This window comes from Tubulanus polymorphus, chromosome 1, assembly GCF_964204645.1.
Source record: "Tubulanus polymorphus chromosome 1, tnTubPoly1.2, whole genome shotgun sequence".
NCBI lineage: Eukaryota > Metazoa > Nemertea > Palaeonemertea > Tubulaniformes > Tubulanidae > Tubulanus > Tubulanus polymorphus.
The window spans coordinates 27,410,511-27,433,218 of NC_134025.1; the positions used below are offsets into that span (position 1 = coordinate 27,410,511).

General features: G+C 36.4%; 3 protein-coding genes across 8 annotated transcripts; 2 read left to right on the top strand and 1 right to left on the bottom strand.

The window, feature by feature from the left end:
- Positions 1-164: 164 nt before the first annotated feature.
- LOC141901838 (uncharacterized) lies at positions 165-12,219 on the top strand. 4 transcript variants are annotated; one of them, XM_074789359.1, is made up of 16 exons: positions 165-342; positions 2,588-2,729; positions 6,167-6,281; positions 6,368-6,517; positions 7,028-7,136; positions 7,440-7,576; positions 8,001-8,104; positions 8,659-8,823; positions 8,906-9,151; positions 9,473-9,645; positions 9,730-10,089; positions 10,171-10,234; positions 10,331-10,468; positions 10,558-10,874; positions 10,967-11,150; positions 11,271-12,219. In XM_074789359.1, exons 2-16 carry the CDS (start codon positions 2,625-2,627, stop codon positions 11,661-11,663), a joined length of 2,760 nt encoding a protein of 919 aa, XP_074645460.1. In that variant the 5' UTR covers positions 165-342; positions 2,588-2,624; the 3' UTR covers positions 11,664-12,219. The 4 variants fall into 4 exon arrangements, with proteins under 4 accessions (XP_074645460.1, XP_074645470.1, XP_074645452.1 ...); XM_074789369.1 differs by having other exon boundaries at positions 186-342; positions 6,974-7,136; XM_074789351.1 differs by lacking the exons at positions 165-342; positions 2,588-2,729 and adding an exon at positions 4,476-4,608 and having other exon boundaries at positions 6,974-7,136; positions 11,271-12,218.
- A 5,332-nt stretch (positions 12,220-17,551) lies between these two features.
- Positions 17,552-19,909, bottom strand: LOC141914889 (calmodulin-lysine N-methyltransferase-like). 2 transcript variants are annotated; one of them, XM_074806227.1, is made up of 10 exons: positions 19,752-19,909; positions 19,152-19,342; positions 19,009-19,070; positions 18,869-18,929; positions 18,698-18,752; positions 18,540-18,603; positions 18,340-18,469; positions 18,188-18,251; positions 17,967-18,095; positions 17,552-17,837 (listed from the first exon to the last, which is right to left on the bottom strand). In XM_074806227.1, exons 1-10 carry the CDS (start codon positions 19,812-19,814, stop codon positions 17,754-17,756), a joined length of 903 nt encoding a protein of 300 aa, XP_074662328.1. In that variant the 5' UTR covers positions 19,815-19,909; the 3' UTR covers positions 17,552-17,753. The 2 variants fall into 2 exon arrangements, with proteins under 2 accessions (XP_074662328.1, XP_074662329.1); XM_074806228.1 differs by lacking the exon at positions 17,967-18,095.
- Positions 19,910-19,976: 67 nt separating this feature from the next.
- LOC141900188 (CCA tRNA nucleotidyltransferase 1, mitochondrial-like) lies at positions 19,977-22,708 on the top strand. Of its 2 annotated transcripts, none has more exons than XM_074786966.1 (8): positions 19,977-20,060; positions 20,675-21,093; positions 21,174-21,303; positions 21,374-21,500; positions 21,740-21,825; positions 21,921-22,028; positions 22,113-22,225; positions 22,313-22,708. In XM_074786966.1, the coding sequence occupies exons 2-8, from the start codon at positions 20,698-20,700 to the stop codon at positions 22,706-22,708; spliced, it is 1,356 nt and encodes a 451-aa protein (XP_074643067.1). In that variant the 5' UTR covers positions 19,977-20,060; positions 20,675-20,697. The 2 variants fall into 2 exon arrangements, with proteins under 2 accessions (XP_074643067.1, XP_074643076.1); XM_074786975.1 differs by having other exon boundaries at positions 19,979-20,064.

Sequence of the window (22,708 nt, forward strand, 5' to 3'; positions counted from 1 at the left end):
TGAAACTAACGAATTGACAATAATAAATGCAAAAAAGAAGCTAATGTTTTTAAAGATACTCTGCCGAACGATTATATCGAATGTAGATTAAATCTATATTTCGTGGCGCAATGTCATACCCTCCATATATGGAGTGATACGCCCATGTGTTGAGAGGCCGGATCACGGATTGTAGGAAGTGTTTGTGAAAACCCGATTATTCGATTGCTTTCCCTCTTTTCCAACATTTCGTCACTCTCGATACCTTCAACCCGGAGTCAGGTTAAAGGCCTATGCTAAGAATCAACCGCGACTCATACACATTTTAATCGTAACCAGCTACAAAAAGCCAGAAGAAAAACGGTAGGAATTCGTTCTCCCCCGCCGAGGCCCGACACCACAACACGACGACAACATTTTACACTCACATTCATAACACATGCTTCCTCTATGTTACCATTACCCCTTCATACTTAAGGCCTATCACAATATAGCAATATCATTTTATAGATTTAGTTTAATGAATGCTCAGCTTGATACAAAGGCTGCTGTTGTTATCACTTTCTCACTACCACGTCCACCGTACGTGACTGTGCAATTTCTTCAGCACAGGCTGAATGTTTGTAGTAATTAATGTTTTGGGTATGACTGGTGTATTGAGCAAGTAAGCAGATAAGCTAGTGCTATTCATTCCATCACAGATCCTAGTTAAGCCTCTATAAGTGAATAATGCATCAAAAATGCCTTGGATTTGCAAGGTTAGCCATTAGGAACCTTCTTGTCTTAAGGTGTATCGTGGATAGGGGTCTGTGTGTATGTTACATTAAAACACGGGATGCCTCGAATCCATGGATCGGGCTTACAAAACTCGGTTGTATCCAAGGCGGCCAAAGTGCCCTGGCCCTCCTATTTTTTGCCAAGATAACATATTCACAACCTGGCTGAAGACAGTTATGTATACATTAGCTAATGCTTGCCAGTCATCTTGTTCTAGTAGAATTACTAGTTGTTCAGAAAATGATCACAATTTTTTCTAAATTTTCTTGGGGAGGACCTTCAAACCCCCCCATACAGTTTCTTGGGGGACTGCCGAATGCCCCATAAGAGGCTTTACACCTGTGGTGCTGTAGTCATGTACCAAGTACATATAACTAGGCGTTGGATGTTTTGGGATCCCCTGTTCAAAATGTCTGGATTCCCCGCAATACAAAGTCATGTAGTTCGCAAATTGCAAAATGCAAAATGAACGGTAGTGCCATCTTTTGTTATGTTGATCAAATATGATCTACTGCCAGCCGGCCTGTAGTGTGCGGAATATGCAGGTGGACTTGTTCTTGAATTGGCTGGAACTGAAAGGGGGGTTTAGGGCTGTCCCTCAAGGAAATTTAACGCTCAGATATGGCCTCAAAGGTCTTAGTAAATGAACAAATTTGATATATCGAGCCTATGTTGTAATAATGTAAGTGTAACGTTACGAAAATTTCCTTGAAAATGAGAGGAATAGGCCTATGCCAGATGTAGATGAAATTTCGGAATCAAGAACCTGATCCTATAGCATAGTGAGTGGTCAGTCTATGATGACTGTTGTCTTAGGATAGAGATAGACAAATTAATACGCATCTGGCCTAAAATGTGTAATTTTATTGACAAACCCTAACTATCCGTAAGCCCTATCCATGGATATGGGGAGCAGAACATTTTCACTAGAAGCTCTGTACGCCATATATGGCCGGGGGATCTGTTGATAGTGATAAAAAACTGTTAGGCCTTTCTTTGGCCACTGAAGGGAGGTTCTGATGTCCTGAACACCCTCTCTAACCACCCCTGGAACATCATCCCTCCTGTTCTGGCATTGACCCTCTCAGACACTCATCTTTTCAAGTATTACCGCCCCTGTGATAGCAACCACGGTCTCGTCGTCATTTGGTTGTGTTACTGTTAGAAATAGGGCTAGCTTATAGTTCTTGGTTGTTTTGTTAAACGATATGATCCACTGAATTTAAACCACATCCTACTACTGGCCTTATCGCAGTATAGGCTTAGAATCTTTTGAGTGACATTTGCAGCAACCGCCTTTTATCCGACCTTCACTGTAAATTGAGTTGCTGTTCAATTGACTCTCAACAATGAGCATTCAACGCTGTTGATTCATCATAAATGTTAATGCTTTTAAGTTGATCTACCTTCAAGTACCTACTAATAAGAAGCAGTTGACGTGATGTTTGCGAAGGAACTCGTACATCAAATTGATTGAAATTACTTTGGTATAACGCTAACAGATCTTTTCACAATGGTGGTCCAAAAAAATTAATCGGTGTAAACTGTAGATGAATTATGTTTATGTTTAGTTATACCTCCGCATGATCAGTCCAGAAATTCGGTGATTGAAGTAGAAGGATTCATCAGGTTTCCTTTTACTTCACCATTGCATTGATCAATAGGCCTATCATGTATTTGATATAACAATCAATATTTTAGTGAATAGATTTTCTAGACCCCTGAAGTCGGTTGTAATGAGGTTTAGAATATGACATGGAATGACAACAAGTGGGCTAACAAAGCTCGTGTGTCAGTAATGTGACTAGAATTTTCATCTTTTATATTGCAGGATCAAAGACTTGGACGTGACGTACTCAGTGACCCTAATGACTTCTGACTACGGAAACACAGGGGGCGCTGAGCTACATTTAGTACAACCTGGCAGCTTACAGCCTGGTGGCTCTGATATCCATCTAATCCATCAACTAAATGTAAGTTTGAATCTTTAGATACGTTGAAGAAAAATTGTCGATATGAAAAAAAAAACTACTTGAGTATTTGACGTTCCGACTCAATTCTGTGAGCTATTTTCGAAACTTTAGGTTGCATCAGGCGAATCATATAAATTATACTATCCATCAAACTGAATTTTTGGTTTTAGAACGTTTAAAACCAATTAATTTGGTGTGATGGATAAGTCTTGAAAGAGGTTGAATTAATTATATTGTCATACACAGGTATTAATTGTGAACCCCTCCCTACAAAAATTAATTCAGTTAAACAAGGAAGAGTGACTGACTGCATTGTATGTCATTGATGGCGGAAGTGCTGGCTTTCATTTTATTGATCTTATCATTAAAAAGCTGAATCAGTGTTTTGCGTCGTGTCGCTGTTTTCTATATCGATGTTTACCTATGGTGTAAAAAGGCACATGCGTATCTCGACGCGAGTTACAAGTCTGGTTCCTGAACGTGTTAATGAAACTTGCGTTTCCTTGAGTTATAGTACCTGTGCATTAATTTCTGCTTGGTTTCCATAGTAACCAGATTTCAAATAAGAGACGACACATGGCTTTCAGTTGAGCGAACGTGATATGAGGAGCTAGCTTTATACGCTGTTGTGTGTGTGTGTGTGTTCGCGGCGCGCGTTGTCGGCTGTATTTATGCTTTGCCTAGCGTCGGGTTCAGGAAATTCGAGCGTAGCGTTTAGAATTTATTTTCGTTTTTCGAAAAGCGTTTCTCACTTTGCGCGTCGACGTCGTTTATTTTCGACGACGAGAATTGAATCGATATCGCCGCAAATGACTCGAAACTTCATAAGCTATTCTAGAGGGCGTACTTATTGTGCTAATAATTTATGTGATGGATAAATTACATTCGCGAGTTAGATACTAGAAAGACGTCACTTGTGTGCATTGGCATTGATTCAAAATGTCTTCGGCTTCGCGGCTGTTCTGAGGCTACTTGGACCAGAATGATTGACTTACTGGTTTATGCGGCTGATCACCGGAATACAGTCTTAATGAATTCTATATTTTGATGTAAGCTTCTCCTCTGGTCAAATCTCCGCAATTTTGGTTTGTCGACTCTGAAACCATATTGCCACTGATGAATCCGGGGGATGTGTATGTTTTTTCCTCTAATTCGTATGTTGTCTGTGTGAGAAGAAGCAACAATGGAAAGCAGGTATGCACATTATCGTGTGTAAAGTTGTTTCTCTATCCTGTGAAACCCTATTCACCTATTCTAATTAATTGAAAACCTCGGTTTCATCTATACATCTCCCCGATACGAAACCCGCAACTTTTTTCAACCATTTTTTCATACCATATGGTAGCGTCGTACCATCGACGTGACGCATGTTTTCGGTTATTGTGTCACTATATCGTGTAATTCGAATGTAAATTGTGATGAGATTATCTCCTGATGAGATTTCGAGTTCAAAATCATCCCATTCATGAACGTTAAAAGTCGTTATAAGGTATATAATTCAGTTCGGTCTCGCGGGTCTGGTCTTAATTGATGAAAAATCGATTTAATCCGTGCGACATCACGGTTGGCCGGACCTTTTTCAGTCGGGGGTATTTGATCGGGCAGTAAAACTTACTGTGGATTCATATTATACCCGAATAATGACGTGTACTCATGCGTGCTTAGTTACAAATACACAGCTGTTATCTGCAGACATTGACACAGACAGGACAGTACAGTCACATGTGTATATTAAGCCAGTATACAGCAGTGCTGGTTCTTGCCGTAAATTACTTGTAGATCATTCGGGCTCACGTGGCACTGGAGGATTTATACTGGAAATATGGTCTTTACCAATCACATGTTCAGTTATTCACATTTTCACCATAATTGGAATCAGGTATATTGAAAAATTTTCTTACAGTTTAAGTTTAGATATAGTGCATTACTGGTAATTTTCGTGTTGAATATGGACCTTAGATGATATTTGCAATATGCTGATGACTATCAATCTAACGTATGGTATTGTTAGACTAATAGGATGCACTATTTATTATGATGTAATATTCGAATACCCATCGAATAGTCATTATCCTTCACTAGTCTGAGGTGGGGTTATGGCAATAAATGTACCAATTGTCACATTTGATCTGAATATTGTCGTGTCATTGCAATCTGTCCTTTCATCAGTCACGTTATATTTCAATTTAGAAAATCTGATACAACCTAGTTCGAATCAAATTCAAACTTCTACTTTATAACGTACCTTGTAGATTATAGAATTTAGTTCTAAATTTAGCGCAATTTCTCGGGATAAGGGTTGTCAAGCTGTGGGTTGATTTTTCTGCCGATTGATGTTCATACACTTATTATCATATATTATGACGTCTCTTTTTGAACTTTGACCTTATCATTCAAATTTTAACTCGTCTTGCTGTGGAATTGGACGCCTAGAGATGTGTACATAAGAGTCTAGTTGAAATTGAATATGATTTCATTTTGTAGAAAGGTCAAATTTATTTCCTGCATAAATCGTTGTAATAAGTCATTGAAATCTATTCACGGATGATTATGTTATCATGTTCGTCGATAAAGTAGGGTAGATTTTTTCCTGAAATGTCAATTCGACATTCAGACTATTGAGAGTCTATAGAATTAGTAAATGCTCTGGCCTAGTTGCGTTGTATGTATGGCTATGTATTATAATCCCTCTAGTGTAGAATATTTAAACTACAGTGCAGGTCTGTCTGCCTGCATGCCGTACGGGAGAATGTGTAAGAGGTGTGAAGGTCAGGGATAGTTTATCTGTAATGTTACGGTATGAAATATAGATAATGAACTGAGGTCAGTTCGGCTATAATGGCGAAATGGTGGCGCAAGAAACTACCTTTTGGATTATATTACATGGGGCCAGTTTTTGTCGTAAGTATAAAAAGTATTGGTGATCAAACGAGAGGAGACATTTTGTAGGTTGTTGTTGGATCTATTTTCTGCACACTGTTCGGTAATATGATACTCCCCCTTCATTTATCGTGAAGAGAAAGCTTTTAGCCACTGGTGATACTCTGTCAATGCTTGTGACAGCCGAGATGAGCATAGAATCGCTAAAGATTGAAATTCCTGAAGTTATCTTTTCATTACATGTGTTACATGTTTGCTTAGGAGGCGTTTATCGTGAGAACTTGTTTTCAGTATAGTGAAGATATGAACACGCGTGCGCCCGCGCATATACTAGTAATATCTCTCCTCAGCATTTATCCTGTATAAAAAATTTAAATAAAACGTTTAAAGAATGTTTGCCCCTGTCAGGAGCCAGAATTGGGTCGATGAATTTTCAGACTTGTAGCATTATCACAGTTCTACTTTCTAAATATTTTGTCGATGAACTATAAAAAATCATGCACAACTTATGTCAAGTATTTTTTAATGTTTCGATTTTTTCTTTGTCATTATTACAGGTTACTCCTAAAAGCCATGGTCTTAACCCGAATGCCAACATTTTCCAGAGTAAGTCCCCACCTGGCCAGTGGATGGAAGCAGAAGCACCTCTGGTATCACCAACACATTCAGAAGGTACTATATTTCAATATTTTGTATTCGTAAAGAAAACTCCTAATCCAAACAGTTTGAAGGTAACCGGAATGATTATCTGACTTCAGGTTACAATCACATGAACGGGGATATTTCTACATCAGCAGCAGAAACGATGCCCCCTACTGCCAAGACCGATTACCAGTCTATTAACGGTGCCAATGTAAATGATCTCAAAATTGAAACACTCCCTGCATCAACGTCTATTCAAAACACGGGTAATTAAGAGTGAACTTAACATATTTCATAGATGATATTCGGCTGTACGAACAAAAATTGTTGACACTTTTTATAATGTATTAGTATGAACCTGTGTGAATGCAATCTCCAAGTTATCAATGTAGTTACTTACACCTTACTCAATATACACCCTTACCATAATATAATAATGTACATGAGCTTATATCATGACTATAAGCGAATATTTGCTTGTCAATAGCTAATCATATTATTATGATTTATTAATTGTGTCTACTTATTTCTGTACTAATTAGCTTTAAGTTATATTTGTTTTACTAATACAATAAACAGTCGGTCATTGTATGTAGTAGTAGTAGTGATAGTGATCCTGTGTATTGTATGATCGTGTTCATTAATCTCTTAGGTAGTCGTGTTCCAGCATGATATTTATTTGTTTCGTGTGTTTCTCTTTTTTTGCATGATGTTCTCAATAGTTCTCATGACGACTAGCTTTACCCACGTCAATGTCCACAGTCCATCCTTTATAGATGATGGTGGTAACCATAGTAACAGCAGTAACTACGAAGGCAGCAACAATGTACCTGAAGATCAACTCAAACAAATGCTGAAAGAACAGTTAGAATATTATTTTTCAAGGTGAGAAGATACTTGGTCTTGGGTTCTGAAATATAGCATATATGTTTTAAGTTCTGAGACAGTGATGATTTGATTAGGGTAAGAAATTGGAAATACCTTCATCAGACAAGCTAAAAGTTGAATAGTTTCCCATTATAGGGGGGTCACACCAGGAACCTCTCTCCTGTCAAGGTTAACAGTATATGAACCGAACAGTATATTTCAAATTGTAAAAATGCTCTTACTATTAGTCCTGTCCTCTTTAAGTTTTGATTTTCTCCAATCCTCTGTTAATATATTTATGGTGTTTTCAATGTTTTTCAGGGATAACTTAGCTAGTGATTCTTATCTAGTCTCTCAGATGGATGCTGATCAGTATGTACCAATTGTCACCATAGCAAGTTTTAATATGGTCAAAAAACTTACATCTGATTTGGATCTTATAATCAACGTACTCAGAGGTATGTCCATTATTTCTAAAAGAAGATCAAACGGTCGCTTATAGAATCATGTGTGCGTCATCGTTTCAAAAATAGAATGAAAATGTCGAGTTGACTGAGAACTATTACTAAGAATAATTTATCGTGTGACTGTATTATATGATGACATGTTTGTCTGGTGTTTTGGACGTCGCCATTCTCAGCTGCGAACTGTTTCCTTGGTAACACAATAAGGGGAATGCGGAGAAACGATGTTATCTCCCTGGAAATTAGCGGCAGTGTTTATTCATGTAATCTTTCATCCAAACGAAGATACCCACTTACTTATTTATATTAAAAAAAACGATGGACTCAGACGAGAATGATCGAAATTCTGTGAAGATTACGTTTAAAAAAACAAAACAAAAAACGTAATTTTGATGATTAGATTAATTTACTCTTTCAGAATCTTCCAACGTACAAGTAGATGAACGTGGGGAGAAGGTTCGTCCCCTACATAAAAGGTGTATTGTGATACTAAGGGAAATTCCAGAATCAACTCCAATCGAGGTATAGTAATAAATAGCCAATGAGGCTAGTAATTCTAGCACTTTAAAGGTCCACATATTTCTCTATTCTGTGCTTCATTAGATTTTTGAATGGTCTTGGAAGGGGTACATTTTTGGAGAAAAACTCCTCAAGCGAGATCAAACAAACAAACAGGTTCTCATTTATGTATCATTCATTGACATAAGAATTGGATATTCCCATTGCCTAGGCGGCTCTGATCAGCCATTATAGGCATACTGCGTATTTTCTTCCACTTTGTGGTGTTTTATTTAATTTTTGAAAATGATGATAGTTTTCAAGGTTTCCGACATGTGAGAGACAACTAACCTTTGATCAGTTGTCTAGTAATGACCTTGGCATTATGCTCAGACTGCAGTGACACCTGTTGTGCACTACTTTGTTCCAATTGCCATTCATAATGTCTGACTGTGAACGCCTCTGAAAGCCTACTTAGTGTGCCATCTATCAGACACATTAAGTATTAATCTTTGTACTAAGTCACAAACCTTTTTTAGCTTCTATTAAAAAATTGACGTTTTTTTCTTTTAATTCAGAGTGTAAAAGCTTTGTTTTCTGGAGTGAACTGTCCACCATTTGTCAGCTGCGAATTTGCCCACAATAACAGCTGGTACGTGACTTTCGACTCTGATGAAGATGCGCAAAGGGCTTATCGATATCTTCGTGAAGATATTCAAAATTTCTTGGGTAAACCTATAATGGTGAGTTGTTTTTCGCTGAAGACTCGATTCTTAATGCGCTTCATCAAACATAATTCCATCATCGATTTATGGTTTATTTCAGGCTCGTATCAAAGCTAAACCTTTGTTGACCCGTTCGTTTGCTCCGAAGAATGGGGTGACACCGCGAATGCAACCAATCAATGCCGTGGCGGCTCAACAGCCACCGACGCCTACACAGTATGAGATGACATCGCAGGCTCAACCTACACCTCCGCAGCCACCCCAACCACAACCAGCCCAATTTAGTCAACAGCCACGGTTCACTCAACCCGTACCAAATGTTCAATATGTTAGCCAACACCAACAGGTATGAATTCATGTACTGACCTGGAAAACTCAAGAGAATTCGAAAAAAAAACAGGGAAAACTCGGGGAATTTGACAAATTTTGGAAAACTTTGGGAATTTGGATATATTATTAACCATGATTCATAAGAAATGAATGAATTGTAACATTTTTGAATTCCTCTGATTCACTCAGGGAATTTTGTGTTGTACAGTAACACGTGGAAAAATCAAGGACAATTTGGGCCATTTGTAACTTATTGGATAGTGGTCACCCTGTACTAGGAAATGTAAGAACCTATTCGCTTTAAGTATTTCAATAATCATGGATTATTTCTTTTCAGTCTTTCTCATTTTTTCCACCGGCTACGAGTGCAGTCATAGCAGCATCCTGGCCAACGAGCCCGCCTGCGTATTATGATCCCGGTATGGTGTTTGCCGTTAATGGCTACCAACCGCAAGGGACATTCAAACCCCTGACAACGTCTCGTCACGGTTATCAAAATATCAGAAACAGGTGATTACATTTCGATTCATATTCTCTATTTTTTCGCATTATTTCATCGTTCATGTTGTTAATGTTTGGCTGAACTATTTCCAGGAATCCCAGTAAACCACAGCATCGAAACCACATGTCTGAACGTTCGAACCACATCGAACGCCATCATTCGTCATCTTCAACATCATCAACTCACGAACGACACAATCTGCCGAACGGCACCCATAGATCGAGTCCGCGAGCTCACGACTCAACTCAAAACCATAATAATACCACTTCGAACGCGTATGGACGTCACAAAGAATCGAGTTATAATAATAATTATTCCCAGTCGCCGAATCATACGCCCTCAGATTCTCAATCAACGACTCAGTCCAATTCATCATCGTCTTCGTATAATCGTAATAACGACCGCGACTCGCGTCACAACGATTCGTACAGCAAAGATCAAATGTTACAAAAGTAAGTCGAATTTTCTAGCGGTCGAAATCATCGTCGTCTGTTTATCGGCTACTTGTGTGTAACGCTTCGTTTTCTATTCAGACGCAACACATCATATAAAGTTCCCCGTCGACGAAAAGAAGATGAAGTTCCTTCGAGAAATGTTGTAAGTTTTTAGGTTCATGTATTATCCAATAGCAGTGAGCTTTTATTTGATTTCGTGGCTATGATAATTTGCTCGTTATCTTTGTGTATTTTTCAGCGACAGTCAAGTGGTAACAGCTCATCGAATAACTCCATGAATAACCAGAATACTAAAGAAGTGAAACAAATGCCAGCTGTTGACACCCCCAAATTTGAACTGGAATCAAATTCCTTTCCGCCATTGCCTGGATCTACGGTAGGTCTTTCGTGCCAAAATTGCTTAAGATTGAATATCTCAATTGTCGATGCTCATTATTCACGGGTTCTATACTTTGAATATTTCAGAATAGCGCCACCACTGGTGATATTTGGGAAAGCAAAATGTCCGACGTTGTCAAAGGAACGGCAAAACCATCGACACCAGCAACCCCGACAACGCGAGAGACTAAAACACCGTCATCATCCACTCAGACTACTGCGCCATCTACAACCACGCCGCCTAGTAGTAATGATCTTAATATAACTACTACTTGTTCGGTAAATACCGCTACACAGTCTACGCTAACATCGTCTACATCGACTGTTAATACTACTGTACCAGCTGTAACTACTACAATACAGACATCACCTTCTGTTACTACTCCGCCTTCATCGCCAAAAAAGTAAGTTCACCTTCACTTCATCGCTCAAATAATGCCGATCAGCATAATTTTCTACAATATATGAAATATAGTAATTTTATTTGTGATTTTAGGGTGACGCCTGCTTCTAAAGTGAGTAGCAGCAGTGGTAGTAGTAATATTAGTAATAGCCCTAAAGATAGTGTTAGTCATAGTAGCAATAGTAAATCAGAATCAGTTCGTTCGTTGACTCCACCACCTGCTGTGTCATCTACCACGACATCCAGTGGAACTGATGGCTCCTCCAATTCATTAAAGGTAGATAAATAATGATTTATCCTTAATGAGACAAAAGCAACAATTATGTTCTCGATATGAGCTAGTATTCCTTGGCCCATTGATTGGTATATATTATGTATTTATTGAATTTGTTTTCAGTTGGAAGAGAAAGTTAAAGCTGCAAATGCTGCTCAGTCAGGTCCTTCAAAGATGTCATATGCCAGTGTGTTACGTGGAGCTGGAAACGGTTTCGAAAATAAGAAGGATGGCCCTTCTTTGGAAGCAATCGAGGATAACAGTGACAATGAAAAATCAAAGACTGTGAAAGAGTCTAGTGGAGAAGTGACTCAGGCTCTAATGGAACAATCGCAGGTTCCGAAATCACAAACTGCCAAACCGGTTTCAAACAACAAAGACAATAACAGACGCGACGAGCCAAAAGATCAGAGACAATCGGCTAGTCGACGCGCCAAAGAGAACCGCGAGAGACGTGACCGCGTTGATCGAGAACAGCGGGTTCGTAAAGAACCGCCGCGATCGCCTAACAAATAAAACACGCACTTGTCAACTGACCTCATTTATAGACCGGAACTTCTAAAATACTGCTGTATTTGCTGGCGTTTCACATGACACATCTAAGAGCTTTATGCCATCTCCAACAATCGGTTCGTGTGGCGTTCGAATTCGTAGCCGCGGACTACGTACGTCGTCAAATATTTAAAAAAAAGGCTAATCATCATAATGCGAAGAGACCACCGTTTCTAAACCTTTCAGAATGGATCAGATATTTGCGCGTAGCTATACAATAGTCGTCAATTATTTGTTACAGTGACCTCTGCGTGTTCGAAACTTAATTACTGCGAATGATTTAGACTACATAAGTGAGAGAAACAGAAGAAAGATATATATATATATCTTGATTGGAAATTTGTCATAAACGACGGACGTGTTTTGCGATTGTGCGCTCAAGAGGCAAACGGGAAACCGTTATGGTGGCTCTTCTTCATCATCATTTCAAATCATATCGTCGCCATTTCTCATCATCACCGATTCATTTAATCGTGCATAAGATGCAGACTATTTGCCCCATGTGTCTTCTTGTTTCATTGTTACGAAATTTTATTTCATATATATTGATATTAATAAGGTATATATATATATATATATATATATATATATATATATATATATATATATATATATATATATATATATATATATATATACTGTCATTGCGCGTATATATCGGTGAAGGTCATGTGATATGTGTAAGCTTCCCGTCGTCGTCGTCGGAACAAAAACGAGTGTAAACTGATTAATATCGTGTGTTACTACTAGCTGTAGTCTCTCTGCACTCAACGCGTTCACCACATTTGAGGTGATGAGACTACACTGTTAATGATCTCCATTTAAATGTAACCATCTCGGCCGTGCGAACTGTGCAAATTTATGTTGTGTCGCATTAATCCCTCCTATAATTAAGAAGCGGTTCAGACTGTTCGCTGCCAATTACGCACAGATTGGTAGCTACAGTCGATACCTGTTATCGGCGTATTTCGATGAAATAACCCAAAATCAGGAGCAAGGTATGAAATAATCTTTTTCGACTTAGATACAAATTCGAAGTTTTATTTTAACAGAAATCATCTTGCTAAATTCCCTTTGGTTTTACAAAAACTGGCCATATGCTCGAGGCGTCCCCGGTAATATGATGGCATTTGGTCGACTACAGTTCCAAGATCATCCCTTCATTATATCAACCATCCATTACTTGAGAAATGTCTTCCTAAACTAGGAAGTACTTGACTGCATTTTGTGAAGTCCTAGTCTAATTGCTCAAACCCACTAGGATCTTGTTTATCTTGATATAGCTGTCTTAAATTTCAGAGAATGCTTGAATTAAGGTTCAAAGGAGATGTGACAAATCAGTTGGCTTCTCATCCTGAGCGGTTGATAGAATATTTAAAGATTTCTTTTAGATCTTAAGTCTTGTTTTCTTGATTATTTACAGTGCAAGATATTTCTATGAAAATGGAGGTTATCTTTCTTTTCTGTGTATTTGACTAGGTTTGGCATTGTTGTAATGAAAGATGCCATTTAACTTCTAGTCATACGTATCTTGGTTAAGCCTGTTTGATAGCGGAGATACACTCGTGCTAGGCTGAGCGTAACTCGTGAACTATGAAATTATTTAAAGTAATTGTTTGGACTAAGTCTCGTCATGGTGTGACATTTGTTTACACAAAGCTGAACGACTCGTTATGTCTTGCTACAAAAACTTCTTCGTAAGTGTGGGTCGGGTTGTAAATGTGGGGCTTATCTGTATTTAGTATTATCAAAAAGAAAAAAATATGTGGAAAAATTTATATACGATACATGCAAAAAAGAAGATAATCACGACAAATTGTATATAAAGCAAGTAGTAATGTTTTTGATTTAGTAGAAGAGTGTGTATGTGTGATATAAAATGGGCTGGCCACTCGAAGCTCAAGAGTTGTGTTATAATTATTATCTCAATTAACATTATGAGTGCATGATTGAAAGAGACTGGTAGAACGATGAATGTTTGATGATTGTTATTGTGACGATTTATTGTAATTGGTATCAAATGCTTGACTGTTTAACTACTGTGTTATTTGTGATAGAAAACGAGATGAATAATTATTGATGCAGGTAATCTTTCTTAAAACGATGATTTCATTTCAACTCTTGTGAAGTTTCTGGTTAACTTTTCGTCGTATTGTTTTTGTTTTTCGACGTTCTATTCGATGGAATAGTACTCTTTTTGAATTATTAAAGCCGCTCCGTTTGTTGGATGGATAAAACTCTAAAAACTAATGGATGATGACTCATTATGCATGTTCGATGATATTGATGCTCCTAAGATTTGCTAAAATGATTTTGGACCTTTCACAATTCAGCATCTATAGACGCGGAATTACACCTGGATATATCATGACTTAAGAATTGCTAGGAAAGTTATTCAGAAACTTGTGTTGGTAGTATATTGTAATGGTTTCGAAGTTGTATCCATCATGATCACCTTACAGAATTTGGTATCGATGGCATGAATGAACTTAGATAACTATGATATATTCTAGTACAGTTTCATTTGTATAGTTTATCATTTGCTGTATGATATTTTTTGTTTGCCTTGTTGAATATTAATCTGGAAGATGAACTTGATGGCGTTGTAATTTCAGGGATACTTATATGTATTGGTGTATGTAGTATTATGTGAAGGGACATGTACACATTTTAAGCTGTAGTTTCAAGTCATCAGGTTTATGTTTTGGAGTTAGCTACAGTTGCTGATATTCTTATTATACGCTGGTTTTTTTTACCTTGGCTATGTGTTTAGGGTTGAGATTGTTGTCGCTTGTAGATCAAATGATAATTTTTCAGTTGAGAATAAGTTGAAGCGTATCATAATGGATGATTTTGCTCAGTGTCGCCCTAAAACGTTTTTGTTAGTAATGCTAATAGATATGGTGGTTATCTGGTTGAGACCTGACTGCTCGTGGTAATTTTACTCACAGCTTGTGACTCGAGGTTTAGTTCCAGTTCTGAGATGAGTTTGACTCATAAGATTTGAAATTAGTTCATTTCCAATTACGGTAGTCAAATTGTGTCTCCGAACTGTGGAACTGGCTCAAGGATTGTATGAACTTCATTGATGTGTGCGAAACTTTTTTCATTCATATCTGATTGTTTCAACTGCTATACTTACTAACATTCTTGCCATGATAATATTTTGTGTCATTAAGTGTATGATTGATCGCGATACATCCAGCGTGCATTACTAATCACTAATGATATTGTATCCATCCATAAAACGTTAAAGCAAAGGATTGCTGGATCCTCCCACTACCTTACAAGAAATTTATTACAACGCATTTATTCAGTTAACGATCCGAGGACTGGATTTCACCTATATTCTTGCGTTTTTAGGAGACACTAATAATAAACTTGCCTAACTCTTTGAGAAATTGGTACCACACTTCTGTCTAAATGTAAGGGATTTTAGTTATCAGTCCATGTTAAACAAAGTTTGAGTTGCTGGGAGACGGGCAGTGTTTACTGTATTATACAACGCGACTACTTTGATCTTTCTTTTCAAATTGTGCTTCATTTTTCGTTTCTGTGACCTGTTGGAATAATGAATCGCTTTATGTTTGTCATGTAAGTCATGTGTTGTCATCATGGGATCTTACATATATAATTCTGCGATATTAAATGATACAAAAAAAAACATAATCCGAAGCCTACCATGAATAAAAACAGAAAACATAGTGTATATTTTCGTACGTATTTGATGGTAGGAATCTATGTCAATAACTACTATATATATATATCTATTATATATATATATATATACATACATATATAATAATAATATGATATAAATATGTATATTACATACATACATACATATATGCCATAAAAGTCAGTGTTAAATTATTTGATATGCTAGATAGAAATTGTAAGCTCGCGTGGCTTTGTCTATATTTCTTTTGCTTGAAAATGCAAAGGTTTCATTCTACTGATAAATGTCTGCTATTCTCGATGTTTAATCTGTATCTATTTTAAACTACACTTAACACAACATCAAAGATAGCATAGATCAAATTTTTACGTGGTATTACAGTTGCATTAGATTTTACGTTAGTATTGATGGTATTATGGTTGTTCGGCTACTGTGAACACTCAATTCTGAAGAGTTTGATTTATGCTATCCTTGATACACGTAGGTCTGGTTCATTATGTACCATTATTTTACCATCTCTATCATTACATGCATAATGAGGCCAGTTAGTATTATCCACTAGTTAAAGATAAAATCATCCTCAATGCCTGAATAAAATTTGTGTGGGCAAGCAAAATTAAAATAAGGAGGAACTGATAATCAATAGATTTCACAAGGTGTAGGGTCTACATAATTTCCATTTGAGTGCTTTGATTGTTTTAGTATGAAAACCTCATTTACTGATATGACAGTATATATGTGTAATGATGGAGACCTTCGGTAAAATCTACATCAGAATTGGACACAAAAGTGCCTTTTTATTTTCAATTATGAATAACTTCTTTTTGCACCTTTTTATGGAAGCAAACTTCACCAGACTGGTTTCCTTACTCGATAGCACATGTACAATGGAAAAGTATTATGTAAAAGAATGATGTAAATGGGCATTATCATCAAAATAAGCTATTCTAATCATAGGTCCATGTAGAATTGATGGTTGTTCAATGGCTAATGCTTACCTGGTATTCGGCTTTGTGAAATGTCCTGCCTTGTGCGTTAACTTTGACAACAAAAGAGCAAAATCATATCAATAGTTTCTGATGTTAGGGAAACCAGACTGTTGGCTAGTTTTCTTCCACATAACCTTCCAAGGTTGGCAAATCAATGTTAGTAAGTTAGAGAACAATATTTATATAACATCATTATATGGCCTTGATGTTATAAGAATTTTCCAACTGACTGAAGTATTGTTATTTTTTTTGTTTAAATGGTTAAAAATTTGGTTTGGTTCTTCGAAAACACTACTAAACCATGAAATTGTAATATGTATGTATTAAAATTGATATATGACTGACTACAGAACATGTATTATTAGACTCTGTAGCAGTATGTTTGATGCGGAAATTGATGGCAGAAGTGTTTTTCAAGGTGATAAATGATCATTTATGGTCACAATTGGAAAAACCAAGAATATAACTTTAGTCAGTCATACGTCGATAGATGATAAGTTTTTCAAGGAAAATTGCAAATGCTCCTCTGCCCCCATATCTGAATTAAGAGAAATTGACAGTGGAGATTTGTGAGAACCTTCCGTTAAACTGTAATGAATGAAGCTTATTTACAAGTTTCTGAAGCCTGTTTGTATTAAAATGAAACCGCTTTCTTTACTTGTGAATAAACATGTTAACTGCATATTTCAGTGTTTGCTTTTTATTAGCTATCTTCGGTTGAAGCCAGAGGACTATAGCGTAGTTGGCTTTTCATCCCCTCCGTCTGGCCATTTATCTATTGTCAGAATGAAGTTATTTGGGGTAGTTTTAAAGACGCTGTGATGGATTGTCTTGCTTGTCTGGGGGGGGGAAACGTGTGACCTAACATAATACTCGCTTGCCAGAGTCTGAATAGCTCGAATGGACAAACTACCAATTTGCGGGCTGGGTTTCGAAGAAAATCTCTAGACCCTTAAAACTACTCAACTGGTAATTTTTCAATCAAAGAATTAGAATGATGGAAGGTAAAAAGTGGACATTTTTTCAATATTTTTGTTGAATGATCATTGAAACACATTAGTGAACAACAATTCATCTCTGTATATAAATACTAATCAATCGATAAGAAACAAAGTATGATGAACACGAATATTTCAATAAGAATCTTTGATTTTATTTTTTCCATGATTAGATAGAAACACAGGAACAATATTTATGATACAAACGGTAACCATACAATAATCATGATTAAGTACATATACAACAAATAAGTTAAAAAAATCGATATAATCTCAGTGTATGCATAACTCGGATAAGAATTTGACCAGATTTCGTAGTCAATGACTTGAGGAGAATAAACTGCATTCGGGAAGTCTAAACTAAGGTGTCGGGTATCAATCTTTCTGATTATGTTACCAGTAACTTGGTCATAGTCAGCAATACTGGATAGTGTAAGTCTGGATCGTAGAGATCTGGATGACTAATTTCAAACTGAAAATCACAATAGCAGTGATATTAAGAGAAATGAAGTAAATTATAGTCTGTGACTGAGATTTGAAGGCGGTTAAGAAATACCATAATTAGCAAACTTCCTTTGAGCAACTGGTTTATATGCCTTACCCCTTTATGTAGATTCAATATATAATTATCATAACTTTCATCTCTGACTATATTGAATTTAGACGAAGCTATGTTTATAAATTTTTGCATCGTTTCCCCTCTGGTCGGTGCAAATATGATAGCTTCACCCTGAAATATAGATACAACTGATTCATCGGATCTTGCTCTGGTTATAATTATATCTGGGTTTTGAAAGCAAAACGAGGATATACTGAACTTACATCTGGCTTAAGTAACTTGTTGATAGCTGAAGCTAAGTGTTCTCGGGAGTCATCGAAAAATAGACTGAAAAAGTCAACATGAGTTTTATTTTTCTATGGTTATTCTGTAAGAAACTTTGTATAGTGACGTAAAGAAATTATCAAAAACTCACCAATCGGCACAAATGATTACATCAAATTTATTCTCATCAATGACATCCACGCAATCCCATCTTAGCAATTTAACATTAACATCTGAATGTTTGAATGCATCTTTATTGGCAGTGATTATTTCTTCTAAGTCTGAAAGAAAAGCCAAATAAGTGATCTACAAGTTTTAGCAACATTGAGCCAACTCTTTGAATAAACTTACTTCTGATTGATTTTTCATTGCCATCCGTCAAAACCATCTGCTTCATCTCAGTTTCCATAGCAACCTGATGATATATTTATACAAGTATTCATAATTAATGATTGTAAATCATAGAATACATTTCGTTTGAAATGTGCTTTGATAAACTCATAGCTTACAGCAATTCCTGCTAAACATGTCATACCACCACCCAATTCACACACCGATTTATTCCTTCAAATAGATATAGAAAAAACTCAAAACCGACAAAAGAAAATAACAGTACAAGATATACCCGGTAGATGCTTTAAGGCTTGGGTGTGTTCATAAAGGTGATAAATCAATCTTACTTAAACTTATCTTTATGAGACATGCTATAGAAAGCCAAAATTTCCTCAGCAGGCCAGATACCTACAAAAAAGAAAATAATGACACATAGGTCTACTTGAAGATAAATATGAAAATTTACCAAAACATTAATTCAACTCACAAACATTTCCTGTATTGTCAAATTCAAGTAAGTCTGAAATGTCTAAAGATTTCGATAGTTGCCTGCAATTAAAGAAATATGTTTACCATTAGGTGTCATTATATTAAAGTTTAAAACCAGTAATTCCATGATGTGTTAAATACCTGATTTTAGCTTTGAAATTTGGGAAATTGTAACAAGAATATTGATGCCAACTAATGTCACCTTCTTCAGTATAAACAACAGAATCACATGGATTTTCATCAATTTTAGTAGCTTTCAATAAACCAAATGATGAAAATCGCCTAACTGAAGCACTGTTATCATTGGTTTCTACTCCTGTTTTCTTCAAGACCTGTACACATAAAATGAATAAATAAATACACAAAGCCACCATGGCATAAATGAAGAATCAGCGTTTAAAGTAAGAGAAATGGGTCAGGGGTAAGTGGTAATAGGGGTTGAGCTACATTACAGCCAGTAAGTTATTGATTATTTGCTGAAGTCTAGAGGGGCTAGTCTAGCGAGTGAAATATGCGCCATACTATAACTAAATTCAAAATATAGCAACGCCTATTATAGCCTAATTCAATCATTATGTCCCCTGGCCTAATAAATCAAAGTATATAATATTAAATTAGATAAACTTTAAACTTAAATTAGAAAAACCAAAAAGTAATTTTAAAAAGAGCAATCTGAATCATTTCAAAATGTGTTCTTTTTTATATAAGGAGTGAATGTGAAGAGTGGTTGAGTTACCGTACATTTGCTAGAATATGCCAGCGCTGATGCGCTTTTCTAGAAGATGTCAATTTATCCTTCGGCATACTTGATTAATTACCGCTTCTTGATTGAATTAATTAGATAAACAAACGACAAACGTCAAAAATGTCAAAACACAGCTCAACGACCTTGAGGCTGCTACCTCGTACTCTTAAAGTGACGGTTTTTGACTTTTTCGAATCCGCGTTGTAGGCTTTACTACTGTATATCGGATACCATATCGGAGTAAGACCCAAGGTCGTCACCCGAATTGGACGTCCCATCATTGTTGCATTTCGTAATTTACTGTGGCAAGTGTGTTCAAAACCCATTAATGGCACAGTCCTATGGCGGACCCCTATGGCAACGTGTATCCTGTTACCTGATTAATCAATGACAGATTCAATTCAAGTTCATAAATCCAATATGTGCTTTCCCTTGAACTTTTCATCGACATCAGATCCCCCCAAAAGTCAAAGAAGCAAATCCTGCCAAAAACTGAAATAGTGTTGAGATATGTCCCATATATCTTAAATTCTTGGTGGTAAGCTCGTATAATCCAATGGGCTTATACCACGGTGTTTTGTAGAAATAGATTATTAAATTAAATCAAAGGCAGGTTACTGACCAGTTCCTATACTTATAGCCTTGTGCAACCCACACAAAACCTAGGAGGCGCCTGGCATCCCTTCTGATGAAGAAAATAGGTGTCGTCAGTGAACTAAGTTGGGGATTAGAGTGTCGTAGAGTGTGTGTGGCTACAACCACTTCCAGTAGGACTTAGGTGAAGATGTCCCTAGTTAGTAATTTTAGGATTGCTCCAGTCAGTGGGACTGAATTGTGAAGTAGATAGCAATTAATTTAGTCCATCTCACGATGTTCACATTTTCAACGTTTTAATATATTTTATTCTACTTTTTTGCAGTCGCTAGATAGTAAATATCTTCAATGAGGTGGACTAGATATCTGAATAGATCGATCTGCCAGAACATACCGGTACTCAACAGCGTATTATCTTCCAAACAATTTTCCACTTTGAGATATAATACTGTTAAAAGACTTGGGAAATTAGTGACGATGAAAATTGAAAAAGATGCCTTCCAGAAGGTCTCCACGCCGGAGTTAAACGTTCTCAGCGATCTGTTCAAAAAGTACAACTATGAGATTCGTATTGCCGGTGGAGCAGTGAGAGATCTGCTGTCCGGTAAAACGCCGGGTGATATCGACTTCGCTACGACCGCTACTCCCGATCAAATGAAAGAAATGTTTGAAAGTGAGAAAATACGTATGATAAACAAAAAAGGCGAAAAACACGGTACAATCACGGCAAGAATTAATGATAAGGTAGATTTTATTTGTGCTTTATGAAATTGACTTATCAATATTTTTTGCTTCACTTTAGAAATATTAACAAATATTTACAGGAAAACTTCGAGGTGACAACACTTAGAATCGATATCAGAACAGATGGAAGGCATGCAGAGGTTGAATTCACTACGGACTGGCAGTTAGACGCTAATAGACGAGACCTTACAGTCAATGCTATGTTCTTAGGTAAATTTCTATCAAATGACAATTATTTTACATTTTCAACTCAATCGTAAGATAAAAGTCTTCATTGTAGGGCTTGATGGTACACTGTATGATTATTTCAATGGTAGAGAAGATTTGTCAAATCGAAAAGTTTGTTTCGTTGGTGATGCAGCTTCTCGGATTCAAGAGGACTATTTACGAATTCTACGATATTTCAGGTAAGATTTCTCCATTATTTATAATTAGAATCAAAGATTAATTGGTTATTATATGCAGTATTTAATTCTTACGATATTTCAGGTAAGATTTCTTCCATTATTTATCATTAAAATCAAAGATTAATTGGTTATTATATGCAGTATTTAATTCTTATTTCAAATCAATAACAAGTGCTTATAAGACCTAGAAGGTAACAAAATTTAAAGATGATACTAAATGTAAATTTAAATTCAAACAGATTTTATGGAAGAATAGCTGAATTTCCAGATTCTCATGATCTAAAGATTTTAAGTGATATCAAGGAAAATGCAAACGGTTTAAAAGGTAAATTTTTAGTCCATGTGATCTGGAAGGAAGAAAAACTTGAAAAATATTGAAAAGCTTACAGATTTTAACTATCGAATATGATATGTTTGTAGATATTTCTGGTGAAAGACTGTGGATGGAAATGAAGAAGATTGTGGTTGGAAATTTTGCCGCCGATCTTCTTACAACAATGCAACAGCTCGATATTTTGAAATATCTTGGTAATTTCATGCAAAGACAGATTTTAATGTATAATGACATTCAAAATTTCATACTTGAAGACCATTAATGTTGGGTATTTTTAGGTTTTCCCGAAAACGTTAATACAAATGAGGTACATAAGATTTGGAATCGATGTAAGCATCTGACTCCGCAACCAATGACCTGTGCTGTATCACTACTCAAAACAGAAGAAGAGGTATTTATGATATATCTCTCTCAAATCCACAATTCTGCACCCAAATCTTCATAAAGCATCATTAACAATGAATTATATATTTTACAGCTTACAAAGTTACATATTCGTCTGAAACTGTCAAATGATGAGGTGCGCTTGGGTTATTATATCATAGCCAACAGGGACACATTACCCACGGAGGATTCTATGAAATTCATCAAAGACTTGTTCTTAGACTCTTTAGCACACAAAGAGCCAAAAGCTAAAGATAAAATATGCGAATTATTAAAATATGAAGGACAAGATGATCTTCTGGACCAGTTCAAAGCTTGGGAACCTCCGAAGTTTCCTGTAAATGGGCGTTCATTATTAGATATAGGCTTCAAAGGTGGGCCAAAAATACAGAAGACATTAGACCGATTGAGAGAATTGTGGAAAGAGAGTAATTACACTATGACAACCGAGGAGTTGGTGAAAATTGCTGAAGAAATGAAATCCACGTAG